At 40.3% G+C, this 21,941-nt stretch overlaps 1 protein-coding gene across 1 annotated transcript in view; it reads right to left on the bottom strand.

The window, feature by feature from the left end:
- LOC126106180 (titin) overlaps window positions 1-21,941 on the bottom strand; it is a 218,406-nt gene that overhangs the window by 163,484 nt on the left and 32,981 nt on the right. Inside the window, exons 5-7 of the mRNA XM_049912417.1 lie at window positions 15,582-16,291; window positions 10,185-10,377; window positions 6,834-6,936 (exon numbers count right to left, since the gene is read on the bottom strand). Of these exons, the coding sequence (XP_049768374.1) occupies window positions 6,834-6,936; window positions 10,185-10,377; window positions 15,582-16,291 (1,006 nt within the window). The remainder of the gene's footprint in view (window positions 1-6,833; window positions 6,937-10,184; window positions 10,378-15,581; window positions 16,292-21,941) is intronic.

Genomic DNA, 21,941 nt, shown 5'->3' on the forward strand with positions numbered 1-21,941 from the left:
GATTTCCCGGTTAAAAATACACTTTCTCCCAGGTGAAAGAAAACTTTTTCTGTGTTAAGTGACAGTATATTTTCCCTCGGAACTGCAAAACTCATCAATCCTTTAAATGGTTATGGTTTTATACACGGACGCAGAATTTTTTGGCACTGTAGAAAACGAAACTCAGGGAGAAAGATATGTTTTGCAAATGTCTTTGATGTGCATCAACATGTACATTGCGTATTTTCGTATTACGAAAGTATACATTGGAATTCCATCAAACGCCATATGCTACTTTCCGAATCATTGAAATTGAGATTGCGATGCACTTTTATAAACCTGTCATAGTCATAGTGATTTCGCCAGCCGATGACACCGGATATTCAGAGCATAGGACACGTGACATAGTCAGCCAACAGCAACATCACTGTTAAGTAGCATGAACAGGGAAAGACAAAAGATTAAATTAATATACATAGTACTGCTACAAGAAAAGCACAGCTTTCACAGATAATATTGGTCTCTCAGGTTAATAAGCTGCAAGAGAAGCTAAGCTATCGCATACAATGTTGATCTTTTTTGCGAGTGTTGCACTTTAAGACATATCACACAAATATACCAGTAAAATTTTTAATAATGACGTACATGTCTGCTCTTCAGAGTTCGAAATTCGTCTAAATGGCTCGTCATCAAAGAGTTGATTTTTAAATGACGCTCAAACGCTCTGTATAGTTGACTGTATAGTGAAAGGTTACCCGGCCACTGACCTCCTTCTGTGCGAATGCGCGCACTTTTGCTCAAACTCTTATGGGAATCGTCACCTTAGTTGGCGCGAGTAATGAGTGAATGGGCAAATATCCTTTAGGAACATTACAAATGTAGGTTATGGACAGTTGGGAATGTGGGTCTCACGGGAAGCGTACAAGGAATATGTCCCTGCAGTCGCGCTATCCTCTGTGCCCTCGGTGGCTCAGATGGATAGAGTATCTGTCATGTAAACAGGAGATCATGGGTTAGAGTCCTGGTCGGGGCACACAGTTTCAGCTGTCCCCATTGAGGTATATCAACAACACCTGTTGGCAGCTGAGGGTTTCGATTAATTATCATTTCTTTCTAGAGAAGCTGCATGGTCATCATTGGTATTTGTTCTTTCGGAACAGTTACTATCTGCATACTTTTCAGTGTGGTTTTCGGGATGTAAATTTTCTTGGAGATCAGTACTGTATTATATCATGTTTGGTTCTTTATTATGGCATAATGCCATACGTGCCCTTGAAATGCAGCGAACAGTTGAAACTAGCTAGTACTGTGGAATTACACATTTCGTTTCAAATACATTGACTGCCTCTGAGGTTTAATAAAAGTCAAATTTCTTTATCAAACAGACAGAAATAACTAAATTGTTCTGCAAGGCGATTAACGCTAGACTGCCTGAAAGGTGAAAATAAAATAAAACCTGAAACTAAAAACATATGTTAGCCTTCCGTAATTATGTGAACGTATTTTAATTCACTTGATAGCTCCCAGCCACAGATATCTGTTTTGTTTTCATTTGATGTGAGAGTGAACGAAGGGTAAACAGCAAAATCACTAAATGTAAACACGGGTCACGTGGAGACTACCCACTATAACTCAGACTGCTCTGCGCATCAGCCCCGAATCTACGATATTTGCTGAGCGGGTCAATACTAAAAAAATCGAATTTTCAAAAATATGTTCATCTTGCAGCGCATATCTTTCTGAAAAGGCTGAAACCTAAAACATGTGTTCGAGGAAATGTAAGACATGTTATTTGTTCTTAAGTGTGTCAAAGTGCAGTGCCAAGCCTCTTCAGACAGCATTCTTCTATTGCACATCACTGTATTTCGCTCTGTGGAATTAAAACATGTATATTTTGTAAAAGATGCCATCAAACTATATTCAGGACAGTGGAAATTGTAATGTCCTGTGGTGCCTCTACAGCTCCCAGTCGGCCGGTTTAATAGCAGATGGGATTATTTGTAATCGGGAGAACAAGAACGCTTCAGAAAATTTGCACTCTTTATTGCCTATTAGCTAATACCTTGCTGTTTTGTGCGTCATAAAATTAAATATAGGATACATAAAACCAATAAAGACAAGAGACAAGCAAGAAAGTACACATTTCTTCAATCCTTACCCCCAGCATTTTTTTCTCTAATCTTGCTACAGCTTTACATGGTGTGCTTTCCTTTTTGAGAAAGAGTCTATTACCTCAAAGTTCTTCAAACGTTTTCCTACATGAAAAATCAAAATTTCATTATATAATACTGAAAAATCTGTTAATACAAATAATACCCAAGACTGGTGTGGTTTCTGTATCTGATTACGTCTATTTTACACTGTGTGCTGAATTAAACGAAATAGGACTTTCTAATATTGCAGCAATTTTGTAACACAAGCCAAATAAACGAAGGTGTTTTGGCACAAATGGTCATTTTTATAACACGACAGAATATAATTCACAAAGTACCAATATCAAATGCCTATTAGGCCTACTATAAGCAAAAAGCTTTATGTTAGAAAACAGTTTCACATTTCATTCATACACACCAGTTTCTCAAGCATGAGATCGAAGAGCAGTACTACAACATTTTTTTATAAAATTGGAATAGTCTTATTACTCCATAATCTGTGTGACGTCGCCGTTTCTTCTCCTTCCTCGTTCGAACAAACAATCTTGTCATCACCAATTCTGTAGCTATTCCTGTCATTGTCAAAATTTGTTCGCCAATTAACTTCACCAACCCTGTCAGAATCACAGGTTTAGTTTTCTCTCAATTATTCTCCGGTTAGGCGTTACATGTTCGTACAACACGTTTTCTGTGTTGCTTCCAGAATAGAACTAAAGTGGCTGCTAGCCGGGGACTGTACAACTTGTCCTGTGGTGATCTGGCCAAACATTTTCTGTCAAAGTTTCATTTTCTGTCAAAGTTTCATTTTCTTGGATACACCGAGAAGATAATACGTAATCTTTTTCACCTGTTATTCCTGTTAGTCGTTTATTTCCACTCTGGTAGTCTGAATCTATGGATTTCGCTAGTAATTGTAACAACGCTCATCATTCGCAAACCCAATCAACCACATAATTAGACAGTGATTGGCATCCATCCGTTCGGCTTTACTCCGCTCAGCTCGTATAGCCCCGTCCCCTTTTGTCTGCGGAAAGTTTATTTGTAGATGCGACGAAGATTCTCCTGACAGACACATCACATACACTATGCACGCATTCAAAAATAAACTTATGATTCATTCAGAAATCAACTTAAGATGTGTTCAAGAATGTTCAAAAACCAACAGGGATGTGTTTTAAAATCATATGAATAATTGATAGACCAATGTGCACTGGATGCTAGGCGCTTTGTGAAACAAGTTTTTTTCCCACAAGAATATGAATTTGGCGCCCCATTTTCCTGGTAGCATCTAGCTGCTTGCTGCGACAGCTTTCACAGATTCCTGTAGCCAGAAGCGGGAGAATCTACTACTCAAACGTGACTCAACTGTGCATGTGCATGAGCCCGCTCGTAACTGCTAAAACGAATCTAATGTAAACCGTCGTGACTTCATGCTCATCGGAGGCAATTTGTTGTTATGAAACATTGCATAGTCTTTCTAAAGCCTTTGACACATTTTGCTGTTGGCAGACATTTGCATGAGCACTGTGTGCCATTTTTGTATATGGCGCATTTCCTTTGCAATTTAAGTTATTTTGTTGTTTTTCTCTCTTTTATGTTTTATTGTTGAAGTATTATTCTGCAGAATAGGATACAGTAATATCCTTTGTTAGAGTATCAGTTCTTACCAGTCAAAAATACAAAAATTTAGCAGAAAACTAAAACAATGAAAAATTCCCGGAATTCTAAGAAATTCCCAGGTTTTTCCCGGTTTTCTTCTGGATGAAAAAATTCCCGGCTTTTTCCCGGATCTCCCGGTTGTCCCAGGTCGTATACACCCTGTCATTGCGCACACAAGGTATAAAAGGACAGTGCATCCGTATTCAGGTGATTCATGCGGAAAGGTTTCTGGTGTGATTATGACTGCACCGTGGGAATTAACAGACTGGCTGTGGAATGGTAATTGGAGCTAGATGCAAAGAACATTTCCTTTTGAAAATCGTTAGGGAACTCAATATTGCGTGATCCGCAGTGTCGAGAATGTGCCACGAATACCACATTTCAGGCATTACCTCTCACCGTGGACAACACAGTGACTGATGGCCTTTACATAACAACCGAGAGCAGCAGTGTTTGTGCAGAGCTGGCAGTGCTAACAGACAAGCAACACCGCACGAAATAACAACAGAAATCAATGTGGGGCATACAACGAATGATATGTTAGGACAGTGTAGCAAAATCTGGAGTTAATGGGCTATGGCAGCAGATGACTGACACAAGTGCTTTTGCTAACACCATATCACCTGTGGCACCTCTCCTGGGCTTGTAACTGTATCAGTTGGAGAACCGTCGCCTGGTCAAATGAGTCCCGATTTCAGTTGGTACGAGGTGATTGTAGGGTTTGAGTGTGTTGCAGACCCTGGTTGTCAGCAACGCACTGTGCAAGCTGGTGGTGGCTCCGTAATGGTGTAGATTGTGTTTACATGAATCATTGACTGGAAATTACTACGTTCAGCTACTTGGAGACCATTTGCAGCCACTCACGGACTTCATGCTCTCAAACAATGACAGAATTTTCACGGATGACAATGCACCTTCCACCTTGGCACAAATGTTCGCAAATGGTTTGAAAAACATTCTGCACAATTTGAACAAATGATTTGGCCACACAGTTCAGCCAACATGGGATATAATCAAGAGGTCAGTTCATGCACAAAATTCTGCATCGGAAATACTTTCGCAGCTATGGACGGCTTTAGGGACAGCATGGCTCAATATTTCTGCAGAAGAATTCCAATGGCTTTTCGATTCCATGCCACACAGATTTGTTCAACTACACTGGAGAAAAGGGGATCCGGCACGATATAAGGAGGTATCCCATGACTTCTGTCACCCCAGTGCATTTTTAATACAATGATGTAGTACATTGCGCTTTACAATCACACAATTTTGAAACGTGTTGTATGACCAATTTTGATTCTGGATCTTGTTCATTAACAGTACTGGAAAAGAAGGGCATTTTTGTTGCCTGGTACATTTAACAGACAGAAAAAGACAAGAAATAAAGTGAAAGAGAGAGAAGACAGGGAGGGGGGGGGGGGGGGGGGGGGGGGGGAGCTGTAATCTTGATTACCATTTGGTCATATTTGAGAAATTTGAATAGTCTAAATGGAACCAATCTGTTGGTATATTACAGAAAATTGTTGAAGTTTGGCCTGTTACTGTAAATGTCAAAAACCAACCCAGCCTATCAACTACACCTAGGTGCTTGGTAAATTTTGTTTCAAATGAGATGGCAATCAGAGATGAAGATTTGTTGTCTAGGCTTTTAGTAGTACACGCTGTCACACTGGACACTGTATACATGTTACGGAAGAGACGGATACATCATCGCCTGTGTGTTCCCCATTGGAATATGGGATATTTCGTTGGGTGAAATGATGTCCGACAGTTCGCAGACTGATATGATGGACACATCACAGGCATTACAACATCCATTTGTTAGGGAAAATTTGTCGATGAAAAATACAGTTTGTCGAAACATTTAATGTCGAGTTCAGCTACAGCGGTAAAACCGAGAAGCTACCAGGCCAATTCGATTCATACGCTGTGAAACTTCCTGCATTTAGGCATTACAATGTTAAGGATGAACTAAAATTTTTAAAAATAAGTACCAGAATGTAACTGTTAATAAAGTCCAGACGTATGTGTAAAGTTCTAATTTTAAGATGGACAGAATAACAAATGACGGTCAGACATGGAAGAAATTTTTTGAAGAATCCGGTTCTATGGAAAAAGTAAGATTGTGGGTCAGCAATAAATTGGGACAATTTAGTTGTCAAGGATTTGACGCTTCTGGGGTGACTTGGCACAGACTGGTAAAAACGCATACGAGATTGTTATGTATAGTAAACCTACCAAGTCAGTGTCAGTAGACGATGTAACAGACTGGAGAAATATAGACAGTAAATGTGAGGCATAAAATACTGTATTTCAGAGTAATCCCTTTTATGTTGGTATATTGGTTAGTGGTTCGGAGCCTAAGGCTGATGATAATATTCAAGTTGAAGTTCAATATTTTCCAAGTATGGTAAAAAATGTAATACATCAAACATTTCGTAAATGGAAGAGTAACATAACATTCTGAATAAAATTTTGTCTGCATAAGCATTTTTTTTTTTTATTATTCAAAGTGGCACCACATCAGATACTATCCAGATTCTTGCATCCCTCATATCCAATTCAGACCAAAGGATTGAACATCTTGCCTTGAGTTTCTACGGTAACAGGATAAATGGACCAGCTGCAATTATAGTACTTGAAGAACTGTAGTATTATAAGCCGAAATGAGAAGAATTGATTCACAGGTTTAGGGAAGCATATCGAGTGTGTGTGTTTATGCCTAATGGTATTAGGTGTGCACACACACATTATGATTTGAGACAGAGGATGTGTAAGAAGCTGTGGTACCAATACTAGAACCTCAATAAAATAAGAACCTCAAAAGACACACAGCCTCATGCTTAAGAAGGCATCCAGTATTATAGGGTATAACGTATAGGCTGCAAGCAGTTGCAAAAGAGCAAGGAATTAAGTGTGTGTAAGTTCCAGTTCCAGTGTAAGTTCCAGTTCCAGTGTACCCAATTTTAAGTCTCTTAATAAACACTACAAATGCCTGTGCACGTATATACGAAGAGAACTGTGAACACACATATTACTTACATTTCTGCGTCACACACCTCCATACGATTCTTCTTTTTCACACTTTCAGTTGTCGCTGTGCTGATCACACTGCCCTGAGATTCTTCACCAACTCCTTCCGCACCTGTTGGGAGAGAAATTGTGCATGTCAGTGTTTGCTAGGTTTATTTTTTAGTCTGCTCATTCTCACAGCCAATTATTTGTCTAGCTAGAGCAAACAAAAAATCTAGTTTCAAAACACAGTCCATACATGCCACATACCAAGTTAAAATTAAAATTTTGATTTGGTAAGAGGCACATGTGTATTGTGGCATTCATTCTGCAAGCATTATGAAGCATGTGTTGTCACTTTGATGTTTAGTATCAAGACTAGGTACTGTCAGTGCAGCCGCACCAGGCCAGGCTTGAAAATCAACCTGTAAAGTTCGAAACTAGTCACTTAATATAAATACTGTAACTGTTGACAGAATCAAAGTAAACATTTTAAGGAATTTAAAAAAGTTTCCGATTCCCTGTCAACAAAATGGTGAAACTGAAGTAATGGTTGCATTTTTTTTGTACGTATGTACTGCTGGCTCCACACATTGAGAGAGAAAGAGAATGTGGATGTGCGTTTCTCTGCCCACAAACATAGCTCTCAAAACTGTTTCAACTGTCAAAGGAAACTTTCGTTTTCTCTGCGGGAGCTGTAGTGACATCAGAAGCCTTAAAATTTGTCGGCTCCCTTCAGGTTTCCATAGTCCTCGTTTTACCTGACTCTATGTCAGTTTTACAATCTCTAAGACACCTTGGTAATCATTTGGCAATGTGTCCACTGTGAAATCCAAGTGGAGACGATAGAATTTCTGTGGTTTAAATCTTGCTGCAGCATAATTCATAACAAAGAAGTTGATACCTTTGTTAAAGAAGCCAGAAAATCCACAACTTCCACAATGACCTCAAACTTTGCCTTCTGAATTGTACTGCGTGGCCACACAGAATGCCTTGCATTAATTTAAGCTCTGAACAGTTGTGTTTCTAATGCTCCTATTCTTTTGTTTTATCTGTTAAATTGTGCTGCTGCGGAAAATTGAAACACAGCATGTTTCAACACCTTTGTTAGATGTATATGTGTATTTTTATTTATATTTGTGCCAGCACCACAATGTTAATCGTTAATGCTGTTCTGCACCTACATCCACATCTACATCTATACTCTGCAAACAACCATGTGGTACATGGCAAAGGGTACATACAACTGTACCAGTTATCAGGGTTTCTTCCCATTTCATTCACATACAGAGCATAGGAAGAATAATTGTTTGAATGCCCCTGTGCTACATGCTGAAGACAGAGTACCATGGCCTGGGTTGCAGGATGGTCATTTACTAATATACATGGCTCACTGGCAATTCAATACGTCAAAAAATGAGCATACTCAAAGCAAGGAACATCAGGAACATTAAAGACTTCAAAGAGGAAAGAAAAAGCATAGCACTCATAATACATATCCCACTGATACGGATATATATGTGTTTTTTGGGAGGCAACAATTTCTGCTATGTTGGGAAGAATACAAACAAATACAGACTTGGTAAAAACTTGAAAGCTTTTGTCACAGAGAACTGGACTTCAATACTAGAATGGCGAAAAAATTGTTCTGTGCATAAGATTTGGTTTTAACCCATTACTGGACATTGTCCCTTTTTTTTGGTACGTGTGTATTTTACTTATTTCTACGTAAGCAATGGAGCTTTTAGCCTTTATTTTTGCACCTGCAGGTTCAACTAACTGCTATAATGCCTGTAAATGTAAAATAAATAACTTTTTTCTAAGTACTTCATGTCAGGAAAATTATACACTTGCCGATTTTTTGTTCTCGTACTTGGCAACACTGTATGTCTGCTGGTAGTTCCTGGACGACAATGAGCTGTGATTTAGTTGTCTGGGTGTGTTTGTTATGAACAGATGGATGTCCGTGTAAGACTCGAAAAGAATGGCAAAAGAAAAGGAACGAGGATTCTATCACTACATGTTTGACAAAGAGAACGAACTTCTGGTTGTGAAATGGAGTGGCAACAAACTAGTATGTGTAGCAACAAATTACAGCACTATTACTCCTCTGAGTTCTACAAAAAGATACTCACGGGCAAAGAAAATGGAAATATCTGTTACAATGCCACATCTCATTGAAGAATATAATTCCCATACGGGTGGCGTAGATCTGCTGGACAAGCAGATATCACTTTATAGGACGAGGATAAGGTCAAAGAAATGGTGGTGGCCGTTATTCACACAGATGATAGATATCTGTGTAGTAAACACATGGCGTGCACACCAAATTGCTAACTCTAATGAGGAGCTCTCACTTTTGGATGTCCGACGGAGAATAGTGATGTTTTACCTATCAAAGAAAACAGAATCAGTAGCAGAACACAGAGGATCACAAGGAAGCAAATTGATGGGAGGACAGGTGAGCACAGATGTACAACTAGATCCAGGAAATCATTTCATTGTGCCAAGTATAACGCAGAAGAGATGTGCTTACTGCAAGAAAAAGACAACAAAAATTTGTGATAGGTGCAATGTTGGTGTACACGACAAGTGTTTTGCTTCATTTCATACTGAATAGACATTCAATAATATTAAAACATTCTTTACTTTATTGTCTGTGTTGTTTCTTACTATATTATGCATGGAGAATAAGGTTGTGGATTTGGATAGCGCATTTGGCCAATGTCCCAAAAATGGGACGGTCTGTAGTTTTTGTTCTAATAAATTGAAAATTTTCAAAACAACTTTTTATTCAATTCATCACTCAATTTAACATATTTATGTATAAAAGTTTGCAAAAAATGATCCGATAGAGTTTTGGCCAGTAATGGGTTAAAAGGTAGGTAAGGTGTGTGCATGTGAGACAACACAGTCTTGAAAAACATATGCAAAATTATATTTTTACAAAACAATGAAATATCAGAATAAAAGCTGCCAGTGGTTTCTTCAGATGAAACACGGATTTCGACATATACAGGAACAAATGCTATCACACAGATAATGTACAAGGAATATTCTCAAACAAAAGTGTGGGTCGCCTGTGCTACACAGGGCATTGACGTATAGACATGTAGCATGTTGCTGCATTCCACTTGCAAGAACACCAGAGTGCACACTCCCCTTCTCTTCCATCTCTGTTTTTTGGGTGTAAACGTGACAGTGAGGCTAATGTGGTCAGGTCTACAATTTGCTTTGCCAGGTAATACAGCACCTATGTTTACTCAATAACTAACTAGATCACACAATTATATGAATGGGAGGAAGCGGCCCTATATAAACAACGTGTGTTCAGGTTCTCAGACAGTGGCATACGGCTAGAGACAGAGAAGTTCCACTTACCTGGTGTCTTGGCCACAGGGATCTTGTCAGGAATCTGCACCGGAGACTGAGCCCGACTGCCTTCTGCACTCTCAGGCTCTGCCATTCTCCCAACCACTGCACCCTCGGCACTCATGCGCGTCTCTTCTTCGAACACCTGCACTGTACTTGGAGCAGGGCACGGTGATGGAGGCTCACTTGCCATCGGTGGAGCCTGTAAACCAAGTCTAGCTAAAAACATTTTTACAGTTATATTATCTATTCCTGACACACTGTTATTTGGAACAGTGGTCAACACAATTGGTAAAAAAAATTTAATTTACAGTTGCACTTTTGTCAAATAAGTACTGGTTTCGATCACCGGGCAATCCCCTTGAACACCACTGTCACACCCGATTACCTGAGCTGATGCATCACTATAAAGATAAAATAATAATGCTCCTACTCGGTTAAGCAGATTCGTCGACTGTGAGTATGTGGATGGCCTGATTATAAAAATCAATAGTCGTTTAATAAAGTAAAATCCCAACTGCAGCCTAAAGCAAATAATAGTTTTTCATTCTTTGAGTCATGAGTCGAGTAAAAGCGATACTCCGTGAAAGGTATTTGAGACTCTGGCTTTAATTTATAGAAAAACTATGAATATTAAATGACTACAATTTTAAATAGGAAACATTTCCTAATATTTTTCAAAATGTTACTAGAAAAATATTTACATAATCACAAATTTTGTCTTATTATACATAGAAAATTCTTGTAATGAATATCATTGATATTGCAGGCACTTCCAATGGTTATGTTTAATATATTAATAGAATATGTTTGAAACTAGAACAGAAAATCATTTACAATAAGATAATGAACAACAGGCCTCATTAAAATATGGAAAAAATTAACAGTTTCTTTAAACAAAATTTTCCTAACAAAATATTACATGCTACAAATAATTTTTTCCTTGGAACACAGAACACAATCATTCACCATATCCCCCTTTAGCACGAATTAGCAGCCTTTTATCTAAGTCTACAGTACACTCATGGCGTAATGTATCACAATTCATGCCTGTGACGCTGTTCCTCAAAGCTAACACACTGGGATGCCGAGATTTGTCAGAGACGCTTTCAACTATAATCAATATGTTGCAATATAGTGTTTTAAACTGGGGCTGTGGAAGAGCAAAGTTCTTTAGACCAAAAGCTTTTGTCACGGAGAATTGGACTTCAATACTAGAATGGCGAAAAAATTGTTCTGTGCATAAGACTTGCGAGTTCTCTTTTATATTAAGAAACATTTTTGCAGGACAATTCTTAGCACATCCCCTGGGTTGAGTGAAAGTCAGAGGTCATTTCCCCCATCTATTTTTGGATACACAATGAAAATGTCATCAGCAAAGAACTTCATTCGACTTGAGATATCTGTATTTACAACCAATATTTTAACTTTTAATTTGAAAAGGGCACAAGTCTTCTATTATTGCAACAGCTATTTCTGTTCCAGTGCTTATCGGAATACACAAAGATACACCGACGTGACGACTGTCATGGGATACCTACTAATATCGTGTTAGACCACCTTTTGCCCAACATACTGCAGCAACTCAATGTGGAATGAACTCATCAAGTCAGAAGTCCTCTGCAGAAATACTGAGCCGGCTGCCTCTGCAGATATCCATAATTGCGAAAGTGTTTCCGGTGCAGGATTTTGTGCACAAACTGACCTCTCTATTATGTCCCATAAATGTCTGATGGGATTCACATCACTTACTGGGTGGCCAAATCATTTGCTCAAACTGACCAACACGTTCCTCAAACTGATCAGGAACAATTTATGCCCAGTGACATGGTGCATTGACATCCATAAAAATTCTATCATTGTTTGGGAACACGATGACTATGAATGGTTGCAAATGACCTCCAATTAGCCGAACATAACCATTTCCAGTCAACGATGTGTTCCAGCGTAACGACAAGTGCTGACACGACAATCAAGAATGGAATAGCAGAGAGGGGGCTCTGAGACGACGACAGCCAATAGTACAATGGCAAACCCCTATCTAGGATGACACTAAGATAGGCGTGGCCTCTACAATATAAGTGCTGATGCCAGAGTGGAAGATGAGCCATCATACAAACATTACAGCAGGACTTATGAACTGTATATACCGAAGAACAGTGGTTTTTGCATGTTGCCATTTGATTGCGACACACCTTTGTGAATATGCAAAGTTAAGTATTGTTAATTTAACTTACTATAATAAACTCCTGGCTATCGCGACTCGGCATCTCCGCTATATGGCGAGCAGCAACTTTCCTTCTCTAATATTGTAATAAACTCCATTAATTTGATCTGCTTGAATCGTTGTCTAGTGATCCGAGAAAACAGCTTCCTAGGTACCCTATATTAGACAAGTGGGCAGAACACAATAATTGATGACGAGGATTAAAAAATTCCCTACACCTCGTGGCCACGGAATTTTCTTTTGTGTACTGCTGGTGCCTTAATTCTCTTTTGTCTTTTCTTTGCAAGGGTGTTTACTTGCTTTAACGGTCTCTTACCACGTTTTTGCTAATGAGTCTTTTCAGGTGGGTGTTGCAGAAATTTTCTTTGCTTTTGTATTTATTTTTCTTGCTTGCCTTGTCTATTTCTTGCATTTGTCTCTTGCAACATGCCCATCCCACCTATCCTACCCCCTGCTCATGCACCACAGCTGCAATGTGATGCAGCTAATGCAGATGTTTCAGTTTCAGAGCCAGCAAATATTCTCGCTGCCACACATGGTACGGCAGTTTCTGGCTAACCAAACTACTAATGCAGCACAAGCAACACACACGGCAGTGCCAAGTGCTATACTGCCTTTTCACCAGTCTCATGAACAAGAATAGGAATGGCTCGAGTGGCTGCAACAGCTTGAAGCCCACATAATTGCTCACAACATACCTGGTACTGTGGAACTCCCCTATTTAATGCCCACAGTAAGAAATGCAGTGTTCAGATTCACTCAGAAGTTGTTTCCTCACACCACTCCAGGGGAACTTTCTTATGATCAGGTTGTAGATTCGCTAACAAACTATTGAGACCAACAAGCAAATATGGTAGCAGCTAGGTATCAATTCTTTAATTGTAAAACGTGGTCAGAACAAAATTAACGCAAGTGGGTAACAGATTTGCTGGGTACGATGAGGAAATGCAAATTCAAATGTGCTTGTGGTGCTTTATATTCAGAAGTTACGTTGTGTGATGTGATCCTGTGCAATGTAACTGATGTCAAACTAGGAGAACAGATTTTGAATCAGTCCAATCCATCATTTCTGCAAGTAGTGCAAACACTAGATCAGTACGATTCACATACCCTCTCAGACGATAAATTTGAGCAGCAAGCAATTTGTCAGGATGAGTCCCTTGTTTGTGACTGGCCCATTCGGCAGCAGCAGCAGCTTGCGCTTGCCACAGCGCATAAACAACTCTCCACACTGCATAAGCAGCTCGGTAAACATGCGGCTCCACAAGTGAACAGAATTAAGTCATGCCTCGTGTTATTCACAGCACAAACACCAAGACTGCACCTCCCAATAAGAACAGTGTTATGCTTGTGGCACGAAACGACATGTACAATCCATATGTTTGCAACGGAACAAACATAAGAATTTTGCACACACACAAAAATATAGTCGCAAGGCCCATGACATTAATGACATATATTCAGAGCCTGCAACAGGCATTAGCAAAACTAGCAAGTGAGCAGTTTCTTCAGTGCTATGCCAGTCCAACAAACTTTTTGTTCATTTGCATCTTAGTGGAAAACGTGTGAATTTTCAGTTGGACACAGGCACCTCTGTTACATAGCTGAATCGTCACACATATGAAATGTTAGGCTCCCCACACACGTCTATAAAACTAGCACAACCTGACAGCTTATAATGGACGAGACAATCCCGTTTTTGGAAAATGTACTTTGCCTGCCATGTATCGCTTGCAAATGCGAACAGTGACTTTTATGGTGCTACAATCATGTGATTGTGAGAATATATATGGTCTTGATTCATTTGATTTGTTTGGTTTTAACATTCAGGACGATGTGTTGTCAGTGTTTGCACTGCCTGCAAAAAGATTCCCGGAATCATTTTCTGTTCCAGTATAATGACAAGTGCCAGCACAACGATCAAGAACGGAAGAGCAGAGAGGGCTGTGAGACAACGTCAGCCAATAGTACACTGACGAACCCCTATCTAGGACGATACCAAGATAGGAGCGGCCTCTAAACAAAGAGAATATTAGCGCCGCACCACCTAGCTGAGGCCGGAGTGTAAGATGAGCCATCATACAAATGCTACAGCAATGATTTATGAGCTGTACTGTTTTGCTTGCAAAGAAATTGTATATCCCGAAGGACATTGATTATCTGCATGTTGCCATTTGCTTGCGACACACCTTTGTCAATACGCAAAGTTAAGTATTGTTAATTTAACTTACTGTAATAAACTCCATTAATACGATTTGCTTGAATTGTTGTCTAACGATCCTAGGCAGCCTGTATTAGACGAGTGGGCAGAACATAATACGGTCAGTTCAAGTGAAGCGGAGGACCCAGTCTACTTCGTGTAAACACAGCACACACCACTATGGAGCCAGCAGCAGTTTGCGAATCACCTTGTTGACAACTTCAGTCCATGGATTCGTGTGGTCTGCACCACCCTACTGAAATCTAGACTCATCTGAACAAGCTACTGTTTTGCAGTCTAGGGTCCAACCAATAAGGTCACAAGCCTAGGAGAGATGCTGCTGGCAATGTCAAGCTGTTAACAACAGTAAGTCAATCGCCTGCTGCCATAGCTCACCAACACCAAATTTCGCCGCACTGCCCTAACACATACATTTGATTTCTGCAGTTATTGCACACAGTGTTGCTTGTCTGTTAGCATTGCCAACTCTACACAAATGCTGCTGCTCTCTGTCATTAAGTGAAGGCTGTCGGAGACTGGGTTACCCGTAATGAGAGGTTATGCCTGAAATTTGGTATTTGGGGCATTCTCTTGACGCAGTGGTTCTTGGAATATGGCATTCCCAAAATGGAATGTACCAAATGTCTAGCACCAACTACCACTCCACATTCAAACTCTGTTAAATCCTACTGTGAGGCCAACATCATGTTGGAAGCCTTTTCATATGAATCAGTTAACAGCTCCGATAATGCGCTGCACTTTTATACCTTGTGTATGCAATACTACTGCCATCTGTATATGTGCATATTGCTATCCCATGACGTTTGTCATGTCAGTGTAAGTTGATGAGAGGATGAGAGAGAGAGAGAGAGAGAGAGAGAGAGAGAGAGAGATCACCTGTATCAGTGATGGTGGTCCTAATTTTGAGATAGAGATAGAGAGAGAGAGAGAGAGAGAGAGAGAGAGAGAGAGAGATCACCTGCATCGGTGATGGTGGTCCTGATGGTACAAGAGATACACTCTGTGCAGTTGCCGTAGGTTCGCCAGTAGGCTCAGGGGTGCGAGGTTCGACGATCACATCCGAGGTTGCCGCAGTCGGCTCTCCGTCCGCAGGCTGCATTTCCCTCGTCTCTGTTGACCTTCTTCGAGTCGTTTCGGTAACTGCTTCAGAATCTGCTGGTAGTGCCTCCTTTTCTGCAGCCACCAGTGACGCTCGTCTAGCAGTGGCGGCAGACTTCTTTCCTGGCCCTGCCTTCTGGTGCTTCGATGGGAGTGACTTGGGTTCGGGGGACTTCACCCTCGGAGGAGACAGCAGGCCAGGAGGCGACCTGAGTAGCGCAGGAGGTGACTTCTCGCCCAATGCGAAGCTCTTCTTCCCCAGCTCTGGTAACGCTTCATGTGCAATAGCACTGGATCTGGGTAGTGTGGGAGGAGACTTCTCGCCTAATGCAAAGCTCTTCTTCACCGGCTCCGGCAACGTTTCTTGTGGAATAGCACCTGACCTGGATAGCCCGGAAGGAGACTTGTCACCCAACGTGAAGCTCTTCTTCGCCGGCTGTGGTAACATTTCGTGTGGAATAGCACCGGAGATGCTGGTTGGAGAGAGAGACCCAGAGAAGCTGCGTGCAAACTCAGACAGGCCACCTGGACGATGATCTGTAAGTGTGTCACCTCTGCGTCTGCGACCGCCTGCAAAGCAAAGACCTATTAACACTTTTCCTTTCTCAATTCTGTGTATCAGTTTGTACAGATATTAAATCGACAATCCAATAGGTGGTACAGCTTTACAAGGGGCCGCTCGATCTATAACGACAAAGAATATGTTGATAATGTCAGCTGCGAGCTGTAATGAATCTTGCCTCTTGACAACTTTTGTATTTCAATTGAAATGTTCAATTCTATATAAATTTTGGTTCAACTTGGGTTAAGTTATTACTTAAATTATATATTCAAGGATATGATAAGTGAGCTGGAACACCAAACGTTAAAATAAAAGCATTTTCATTGGGGGTGAGAACTTTTCATGAAGTAAATCACCAAATTTCTCCCCCGACTGTATGAAGTGACCACTGTATCTACATCTACATGACTACTCCGCAATTCAAAATTAAGTGCCTGGCAAAGGGTTCTTCGAATCAATTTTAGACTATTGTTCTCCTGTTCCACACTAACAGCACATGGTAAAAATGAACACATATATCTTTCCATACAAGCCCCAATTTCTCTTATCATATTACAATGATCATTTCTCCCTGTTTAGGCCAGTGACAATAAAATATTTTCACACTCTGAGGAGAAAGTTGGGGACTGAAATTTAATGAAAAAATCTTGCAATGAAAAATGCCTTTGTTTTAATGACTGCCATCCTCAACTCACCTATATGTAACACTTTCTCCCTGAAACGTGATAATACATAACGAGCTGCCCTGCTTAGGACTTCTTTGATGTCCTCCATCTGGTAAGGATCCCATATCACACAGTAATACTCTAGCAGAGGGTGGGAAAGCATGGTGTAGGCAGTCTCTCTAAGTAGACATGTTGCATCTTCTAAGTATTCTGCCAATAAAACACAGTCTTTGGTTTGCCTTTCCCACAACATTAGCCATGTGATTGTTAGTATTTGAGTTGTTTGTAATTGTAATTCCTAGTAATTTAGGTAAATTGACAGCCTTTAAATTTGTGTGATTTATTGTATGATCAAAATTTAATGGATTTCTTTTTGTACATATATGGATAACCTAATACTTTTATTTATTCAGAGGCAATTGCGACTTTTTGCAGCGTACAGATATCATGTCTAAGTCATTTTGCAATTGGTCTTGATCTTATGATGAAGCTACTAGACTGTAAATGACAGTATCATCTGCAAACAATATAAGAGGGCTGCTCAGGAACAGTAGAGCTATTAACACTTCCTTCGGAACACCAGATGTCACTTCTGTTTTACTCGATTTTCCGTAAATTATTACATACTGTGATCTTTCTAACAGGAAATCGTGAATCCAGTCCTATAACTGAAGTGATACTTCACAGACACACAATTCGATTAGATGTCTGTTGTGAGGAATGGTGTCAAAGCTTTCTGGAAATTGAGAAATATGCAATCAATCTGAGACCCCTTTTGATAGCACTCATTACTTTTTATGAATGAAGAGCTAGCTGAGTTTCACAAGAACAATATTTTCTGAATTCATGATATAATGTCTGAACAAAGTGTATGTTCCAAATCGATGTCAGTGACATGAATCTGTAATTCATTGGACTATTCCTATTTCTTTTCCTGAGTATTGGTGTGACCAGCGTTTTGGTACTGATATCTCATTAAGTGAGTTGTATGTGATTGCGAAGTCTGGAGCCACTGTCCCAGTGTAATCTGAAAGGAACTTAATTGGTATATTGCCTGGAAAGGATTATTTGCCTTTATTAAGTGATTTAAGCTGCTTCGCTACACCGAAGATATCTATATGTAAGAGATAATAAGAGAAATCAGAGCTTGCACAGAAAGAGTGTGTGTGTGTGTGTGTGTGTGTGTGTGTGTGTGTGTGTGTGTGTGTGTGTGTGTGTGTGTAATCTTATGGGACTTAACTGCTAAGGTCATCAGTCCCTAAGCTTACGCACTACTTACCGTATTTACTCGAATCTAAGCCGCACTCGAATCTAAGTCGCACCTGAAATATGAGACTCGAAATAAGGGGAAAAAAAATTCCCAAATCTAAGCCGCACCTGAAATTTGGGAGTCGAAATTCAAGGGGAGAGAGAAGTTTTAGGCCGCACCTCCAAATCTAAACAAGTTGGTCCATTGTAATATGAGACACAATTTAGGTCGAATGAATGACGATACAGCTACAGTAGTTTGGTTCGAGTCTAAAGCGTGGCAGTTAAGCTTTACCAGGTAGCCATTGCTATGCGTCAGGTGCTCCGTCCGTATTTATACGGATACCCTTCCTTTTTCACGTGCTTCGTCTGGTTTGAATCGATTGCTTATTTTGCTTTGATCTGATAAGTGCCGTTTTCAATGTTATAGGTGTTTACGTCAGTCACTCTAAGCTGAAAATGCATTACTATACTGTGTCATGAATTGTTTGTCGCATTCTGATAGTGCGTGTTTACGGCCTGTCACTGCTCGCGGCATGGCTTGCTTTTGTGCGCGCTACCGCCGCCTACAATTAAAAAAAGAGAGGAATCGTCACATTAGCGAAACAATGGCAAGAGACTGCTATTTGTTGTTACTTACACTGCTGCTTTCTTTGATAATGATCAACAAGAACCAAATAATAGACTGCGTATGACATAACATGTACTGAACGAGAGTTTGGCGAAAATTTTTCTCCGTTTGAAAATCTTTGCGGCCGCTTCTTTAGTACATCAAATTCTGCACAGAATAATACGAATATAAACATGCCACGATACGTATATTCTTCCGCGTTTGCTGTTGTCTCACTCTAGTTTCGTAGTTTATTTGGCAGACAGGATTTCAATGAGATAGAAGCAAACACGAAAGAATACATGGCAAAATGTTTATATTCGTATTATTCTTGTGGTGAAGAGAATGCTGCGTGTGATTCACATTTCATCAGGTTCCTATTAGCAACCATCTCTTCTCACAGGTAGGAAAAAATTCAGAACGTAGAGTTGGCCATATTGACAAAAATCCCAGTATTACCAGTCGGATTTTCGTAGTACATTGAAATTCGAAGATGAACAATACGGAATTTGTATTTACTTCGTTGGATAATGTATGAAAATGCAGTGGTCGAAACTCGGGCGGAGAAAAATGCTCGTCTTTCAATTTTTTTTTTTTTAATTTTATTTACTGACGCAGAGGTTTTGGCGCCAGTATTTATCTTTGTGCCTACAAAGGATGCCTGTGTAGCGCTACATATATTCGACGGCAGAAGTTAGTTGTGGCGGCACCTATCAACATTTTTCAGAACTTCCGCTTGCTTTGCACTCGATTCTAAGCCGCAGGCGGTTTTTTGGATTACAAAAACCGGAAAAAAAGTGCGGCTTAGATTCGAGTAAATACGGTAACCCAAATTATCCTAAGGACAAACACACACACCCATGCCCGAGGGAGGACTCGAATCTCCGCCGGGACCAGCCGCACAGTCCATGACTGCAGCGCCTTAGACCGCTCGACTAATCCCGCACGGTGCACAGAAAGCTTAGGAGTTTATTTTTACTATGTGCTATTCAAGAGTAAAAAAGTTGAGTAAAAGTCTGAAAGTGGTTCTAAGAGTCCTTTGCCAAATACTTCACAGGGAGTTGCAGAGTAATCACGTACATGTAGGCAGTCCACATCTCCCTCATCCACAACAACATCTTTCATTCAATCAGTATCACTATCCTCAAACTTACGAGATAACTTGTGACTAATATCTTCATCAGTCCAACACCTTGCAACATTGATGCAACTGAGAATGTGTAGGCTGAAATGTGGCACCATAAAGAGTAATAGAAAAAAAAGTATACATTTCCCCAGCACGTCCGCTCACCTAGTGGATGATACTTTAGCTACAGTCCTACTGAGGAATCCAGTCATATGAGGAACACACAAACACACACAGGAACAAGGAGAAAAATTGAGAAACTGTACATCGAAAATTATGGGATCTAGATGCTCAGGCAGGTCAGTCTCACCCATATTTTTAATAATGTGTTGGCTTCAATGAGTCAAAGTTGCAGGAATGGAAGAAAATGTTACAGCAAAAGTGGATTGCGAATACACAGCAAAATGGTCACCTTTCAACAGCACATAGCCCTCAGGCTGCACTACAGACCGGCATATCATAACATCTAGGATATTGTAATCGCATTCATTGGCTTTGCTGACTCACAGCCATATTGCTAGCTTTCCACCTAAACTATAACTACACAACATATCATATATATAATAGAGGGAAATATTCCACTTGGGAAAAATATATCTAAAAACAAAGACTCTGTAACTTACCAAACGAAAGCGTTGGTACGTCGATAGAAACAATAACAAACACACACACACACACACACACACACACACACACACACACACACACACAAATTTCAAGCTTTCGCAACCCACGGTTGCTTCATCAGGAAAGAGGGAAGGAGAAGGAAAGACAAAAGGATATGGGTTTTAAGGGAGAGGGTAAGGAGTCATTCCAATCCCGGGAGTGGAAAGACTTACCTTGGGGGGAAAAAGGGACAGGTATACACAACCGCGCGCGCACAGGCATTCGCGCCCCCACACACACGCACACACACACACACACACACACACACACACACACACATATCCATTCACACATAACAGACACAAGCAGACATATGTAAAGGCAAATAGTTTGGGTAGAGATGTCAGTCGAGGCGGAAGTACAGAGGCAAAGATGTTATTGAATGACAGGTGAGGGATGAGCAGCGGCAACTTGAAATTAGCGGAGGTTGAGGCCTGGTGGGTAACGGGAAAAGAGGATATACTGAAGGGCAAGTTCCCATCTCCGGAGTTCTGATAGGTTGGTGTCAGTGGGAAGTATCCAGATAATCCGGACAGTGTAACACTGTGCCAAAATGTGCTGGCCGTGCACCAAGGCATGTTTAGCCACAGGGTGATCCTCATTACCAACAAACACTGTCTGCATGTGTCCGTTCATGCGAATGGACAGTTTGTTGCTGGTCATTCCCACATAGAAAGCTTCACAGTGTAGGCAGGTAAGTTGGTAAATCACGTGGGTGCCTTCAATATATCCTCTCTTCCCGTTACCCGCCAGGCCTCAACCTCCGCTAATTTCAAGTTGCGCCGCTCATCCCTCACCAGTCATTCAATAACATCTTTGCCTCTGTACTACCGCCTCGAGTGACATCTCTGCCCAACCTCTTTGCATTTACATATGTCTGCCTGTGTCTGTATATGTGTGTGTGTGCGCGCGCGCGGGTGTATACCTGCCCTTTTTTCCCCCCTAAGGTAAGTCGTTCCGCTCCCGGGATTGGAATGACTCCTTACCCTCTCCCTTAAAACCCACATCCTTTCGTCTCTCCCTCTCCTTCCCTCTTTCCTGATGAAGCAACCGTGGGTTACGAAAGCTTGAAATTTGTGTGTGTGTTTGTTATTGTTTCTATCAACGTACTAACGCTTTTGTTTCGTAAGTTACAGAATCTTTGTTATATATATATATATATATATATATATATATATATATATATATATATATATATATATATATATATATATATATATATATAATAGAAGGAATTTTGTGTGTATGTTTGTGTGTCTGTCGACCTGCCAGCACTTTCATTTGGTAAGTCACATCATCTTTGTTTTTATATATATATATATATATATATATATATATATATA

The sequence above is a fragment of the Schistocerca cancellata genome, chromosome 10 (genome assembly GCF_023864275.1).
Source record: "Schistocerca cancellata isolate TAMUIC-IGC-003103 chromosome 10, iqSchCanc2.1, whole genome shotgun sequence".
Lineage (NCBI taxonomy): Eukaryota > Metazoa > Arthropoda > Insecta > Orthoptera > Acrididae > Schistocerca > Schistocerca cancellata.